This window comes from Dinoponera quadriceps, unplaced genomic scaffold, assembly GCF_001313825.1.
Source record: "Dinoponera quadriceps isolate SergipeBrazil2010 unplaced genomic scaffold, ASM131382v1 scaffold120, whole genome shotgun sequence".
Classification (NCBI taxonomy): Eukaryota; Metazoa; Arthropoda; class Insecta; order Hymenoptera; family Formicidae; genus Dinoponera; species Dinoponera quadriceps.
In genome coordinates, this window is record NW_014554309.1 from 2,445,983 (window position 1) to 2,451,913 (window position 5,931).

The following is a 5,931-nucleotide window of genomic DNA, read 5'->3' on the forward strand; positions in this document are numbered from 1 at the left end:
CCTCCCTCCCTCCCTCTCTCTCTCTCTCTCTCTCTTTCTCTCGCTCGATGTAACACGCACACACGCTACGATATTCACAAATTCTCTCGCGTACCCATAAGTACTCACTCACGCGCAACACGCAGGCACAACTTACGTATAATATACTATATGGGAACTCTAATATCTAAATCATATGTATATATAAATATATATTTTACCTATATGAAAAGCATCAGTCTCCATGTGCTAGTGACTGCCTCAGTGCTCCATCTGGCTCCTTCTTTATCTACAAAAATCAATAAGCGCTATCGTAATGCGGCTTGTGTGCACGTATGTGAATGTCTATGTGTATGTATGTTGTGTTAGTGTATATGTGTACGTGTGTCCTATACGTGTGTACTCAGGCTACTTTCTTCACGATTCAGACCGGACCACTGAGACCGTCGCAGCGAGCATTTCATATAATACCGGAAAATATATATTTTCGTGTAAAAAAAATAATCACACTTCTTAAGAATTAAATACTTTTAGCAGCTGACGACTTGTTCTGAGTAGTAAAATTAGCGCACGCATACACTAATCAGTCGAGTTCCATTCCATGGTAATGCGAGCGAAATTAGCTCGTTTAGCATAAGCACGATTTGTCTCTTCGTTTCGTCTGTCTTCCTATCTTATACAGAGTGGTACGTTTGGCAGTGAGGACATGTCAAGAACGGGTAAAATCTTTGTACCACGTGCCACGTGCATTAAAATAACCTCGTGACATGGACAGCGTATGTAAAGATTTTTCTTGTCTCCTATTATTAGTTCAACATTTTGGCCCCATCAGAGCTTTAGACATATCGAGTTATTGCGCACGTAACATTTAATAATTATAACGCGTTGCCTTCAAAATAAGACGCATCGACGTTCAAAAGATAATGGCAATTTTACACGACATATATATCTACACATACATGCTGTGCTCGAAACAACGTATTATTTACATCTTATCGGCGTCTTTTTCTTTCCAATTTTTCCTTCCATGTTCAATCCCGACAAAAAAGAAAAAAAAGGGGGGAAAAAAAAGTCTCAAATACTCGTAAATCCTGATATTGTTGCTTCCGAATATTCAGCATTTTTTCTTAATGCACGACTTCTCCAAATTGCGCCGATTAAGTAAGATATTATCTGAAGAACGGCAATGAGGGGGGAAATAACGTTTTATCCTTTGCCCTCACTTTAAAACAGTAAAAACCTCTCAGCAACGCGTCACCGAATTTTCTCTCTCGACGTAACAATCATCCCGACGACGGATATTCTCGAATGTTACCAGTGCGCAATCGCTCAGAACATATAAGTAGATTTGTTTTACAGTCTTAAGTCACATCCGGGAGTGGTTAGTCATCGGAGAGTTTCTCCGTCTTCATAGATAAAGGTATTTAATTTTCCGTGGCGACCGGGGTGACGAGCGGTGCGTCGCCCTGGCCCTTCTCCGTGCTCTTCCCGTTCTCCGTAGCGTCATCGAACTGACCCGGCACCGGTAGCGCTTCCTTCGCCGAGTTCATATTCGGAATTGTCTCGCTGAGAACAGTAACGGGCGTTTACAATGTCTCTATATCAACCTTTGGAAAGTAAAGGGTTAATTAAATATATGTGGTAATTAATAGGGGTGTGCGGGTACCCGGGAATTTCAGGTCAGGAAGCATCGGGTATTTTGATCAGGGTCTGGTCGTGGGACCAGTGATGGGGATGATCGATTTCGAGCCCGGGCCCACCAGCGTTTTCCTCCTCCTGCGTGCATGTCACACCGATAGACAGAGCGTCTGTGTGCGTGAAAGGGGAAAACGCGGGCCCGAGCTCGAAATCATATTACTGACCGGGATACCAAAAATATCCCTCTCTCACATACGTGACGCATCGGAATACTGAAAACATCATACGACGCATACGACGAATCGAGGAGAATCATGTACACACATACAAACCTCTCGAAGATTCGTACATAAGCTTACGAAAAGTCGTCCAATTGTTCCCCACCCATCCCGTCCGAGTTTTGTCGACCAGACCCGAAACTCGAATCCCTGCGACTTCCAATACGAGCAACCTATACAGCACACAAGCTTGCAGCAACATTGCTGGAAGTTTCTGTGCTATATGGGCACGATCCCTAGAAGTGAGCTTTAGAAATCCCTAGAAATTTACTCTCTGCAATGATCGAAGCAAGTTCATCGGTATTAGCAGAGATTCGAGATGCTTATTTATATTTAACCTTCTCGTGACAAATGGCCATTATAGTGGCCGCTCACGAAACTGTCCCTCTATACAAATGGCCACTGTAATGGCCGCTCGCTAAACTGTCGCTATGGCCACTACAGTGGCCGCTCGCAAAATTTCCGTGTGTAAAAATTGTTATTAACGACAGCAAAATCAAAATGAAATCCTGGCCTGGAGATCAAACTCCGCCCTGTCTGCCGTGTAATGTACACTTGCGTCTCGTTCTTCCGTTGCAGTTTCTAGCGAAAAGGCGGTCAACTTTTCGCCGTTGTGAAAAGGTTAACGTGGTTCGTGGCACGTGTCATCATGGACTCCGAGTTCGTGCCACGTGTCATCATGGACTCGTTCCCAACGTTTCATGAACATTTCAATTCACTTCTATGTATATAAAATTATATAGGGATGTTTTTTACATTTATAAGTATATATAGACAGCTATTAACTAAGCGGCAGTGAAGTGGAGTAGGAAAGTATCTCATGAAATTTTCGAGAAGTTTCCGGAAAATTCTATAACTCCCTCTCTCCTCTCTTCACAGCCGCTATTATAACAGATATGCCCCACCATGCACTCAGATTTCAAGCTTGCTAGCATTTTACTCCCTCTACTATTTTACATACACTCTCTTACACAAGGAAGTCCTTGCGCAGGAGCGACAGTTTCGGGTTGCTATTCTTCTTGAACGGATGAATCGAAATACTCACGAAACGTCGGAAACGAATCCGTGAGTGACTAGCGGTACTAACGCGGAAGCTGAATTAAACATTTCTAATCCGCGAAAGCCTAAGATATCACCGCTTACTTATAATCGGTAATCCCGTCGATAGTGATACCGCGACCTTTGCCGTCTTTTTTCTCGATTTCCTTGGTTTTCTTGATGGTGGTCTTCTTCTTGCCAGTCGTCTGGAAAAACAGTAATCGGTACTGTTTGTTATAAGCCTTTCCCCTCCCGCGAGCGAGTCGAAGGTAAAGAACCGAGAAGATTTACCTTCATCTGCGTTTTTTTACCACGCCCGGCAATCGGAGCACGGCTGTTTCCGCGTGTGTGAAACGTCGGCCGACCCATCGGATTGAAGCCACGTGGAAGACTGTATTTAAGCCCACCGATAGAAGTTACCTATAACAAAATCACCGGAATTTTGATACACGAGGAATTAGTAAGTCGAACACGTTGCTTATCGTAGCATATATCTCAACGATTTTTTGCACAACGGGATCAATTTTATTTGTATATGATTTTATATGATATATATGTGTATATATATATCACACAAAATTTGCAACAGAGGTCGTCGTCGACATGAATGTATTGCTTTATTTTATATGCGACGCGAGAGAGAAGCATCGTTAATTGTGAAATGCTTCTTGTATCATCCTATATCTGCCACGTGTCTTGCAAGCAATACTTACCCTTCCGCTATGATCTTCTACTCTATATTTCTTTGTACAACTAACTATGAAGTTAGGATATAAAGATATAGGAGATAAAGTTTTTTTATAAGTCTCAACTTTCGATTCTAATATTGATAATAATAACATTTATTATCAAATTACGAAATTTTTCTCAATTTGATGAATAATTTAAGATATATATTAAATTAAATTGACACATACCGGAGTAAGATATACTTGATATAGACATTTATACACACAAAATTTATCAAAAATAAAAAATATATATCTTTTCCTTAATATAGGTAATATAGATTATAAAGTTGAATGTATGATTAATCTGATTCATTAGATGACTCGTATACGAGCTGCAACTATATTATTCGTACGATTGTTTCATTATTTGGTAATGCATTATTCAACTATTTGGTTGCTAATTCGATTGTTGCTTAAACTCGCAAACGGAACAGAACTTAAAATAAGGAACACCAGAGTTAAAATACTAGGAATTAAAATATACAGAGGTCTTTATTTTAAGTATTTATACTTACATATAAAAAACATGCAAATATACGATGATACAAAAAATAAGAACATAAAAGGTAAATAAAAAAGGGACACAAGTTTCTTCACAAATAAAAGTTTCCATATCGTAGGAAAAGGGTTCTAACGGTGCGGCGAAATATATAACGCATAAAATCCCTGCAGTATTAAGGCCCAGCCATATCTCTCATAATGTCGATCGTAGTCGTACAGAGAGAAACATCGTCGCCGGTATTATTTATCTACAAATCATAATGCATCGCAAGCTGCATATCGAGAATTGATGACATTTTAACCACTTCTCCTAAAGACTTCTCATTAGTCAATCTCTAATAATATTTAGAATTTCACACTAGAAAATTTGACCATATCTCCGTGATATATCTTAAAATCTGGCTGACTTAAAATTTACCACCGCTATGTCCTTCGTCTGTGCTGTCTTGTATGTTGTAACCCTGTTGAAAAAGAAAACCAGGTAGGAATCCATATAGGAAATCCATATGGAACCTCAAGGTTGTCCTCTGGAGATTTACGCAAAAACTCAGATCCTAGGTAGCAATCCATGTGAATTCCTATATGGATTTTTAATATCTTACATGGATTTCTCCAACTTCATTATTACCTTTCATACCGCTTCATTATGTAAAATTGGCTGCTTCCGAAATAGGCAAACCAATCCCTATTACTTGTCATAATTATCAATCTCTTTTATATTATCTAAACTTACATTCTCTATTAAGGGGATGTTGAAGTGCCAGAATTCATCGGAATTAACCAGAATTTTTGGAGCAAACTATTTTCATTTCTGGCTAGATAGAATCATAAACCCTTTTGCATGCTGATAGTACATACGTTAATGTAGCCCAGTCTGATTAACTTTACAAAACGAGAAAAAGTTTAAGAATTGTAGTTCTTATTTTAACATGGTGTTTAGAGCTATCAACCAAAGATAATATTTGCTTCATACTCAAGTTCTATGAGTTACGCGTACAAAGGAAAACCAAGGAGTACAAACTGCGCCCTAAAATATTATTCAATTGTCAGAATTAAACTCAGAAGCCTAATTTTAAAAAATAGTTTGCCTGAAAATGCGGTATCAATGTGTGCGGTATATTATACTGAAAAAAGCATTATAGGCACTATTGCGTTTTAATATGTGTGTACACACTAATGCTCGTATGAACGTAACAGCAAGAGGCTTAATTAGATAAAAACTGATTATCAATAATTTTCGTTCTCTGTTACTCGTGCATAATGGCACATATATGTCTAATAGCACCGATAACGTAATATTGGCCTTATTACCGATACTCTTGGAACAACTCCGATATCCCCTTAATTAGAAGAATTAGAAGAATTATTGTTGATTTTTTTTTCGATTTTTAAAGTTCTCAATTATTTTGTGCATTCCCGGAGAAATATAATTACACATGAATTTTGTCTCTATATGTATGTGCATATATATAATTATATATGTTATATTATATATATATATATATTAGATATAATTATATGTAATTATATATGTAGTCATATAGAGACAAAACTCATACATAAAAATCATATATATATATATATATATATAAAATATATATATATACATTTTTCCTGTGTTATCCGGATATCTTAGAGAGACTGAAACTTAATATTCATTCAAGATATTTTAGACATTTTCCAGTATTTTATATAGAATATTATAGAACTTCTTGTGCTAAATTTAACGGTATTAATAGACTGTATGTCTTAGCCATGAATATTCA

At 37.8% G+C, this 5,931-nt stretch overlaps 1 protein-coding gene across 1 annotated transcript in view; it reads right to left on the bottom strand.

Annotated features, from left to right (window-relative positions):
- Nucleotides 1-11: 11 nt before the first annotated feature.
- The window catches only part of LOC106745565 (constitutive coactivator of PPAR-gamma-like protein 1 homolog), a 16,035-nt gene continuing 10,115 nt past the window's right edge, over nt 12-5,931 (bottom strand). The window contains exons 14-16 of the mRNA XM_014621269.1: nt 3,225-3,353; nt 3,039-3,139; nt 12-1,545 (exon numbers count right to left, since the gene is read on the bottom strand). Of these exons, the coding sequence (XP_014476755.1) occupies nt 1,404-1,545; nt 3,039-3,139; nt 3,225-3,353 (372 nt within the window). The 3' untranslated portion in view covers nt 12-1,403. The remainder of the gene's footprint in view (nt 1,546-3,038; nt 3,140-3,224; nt 3,354-5,931) is intronic.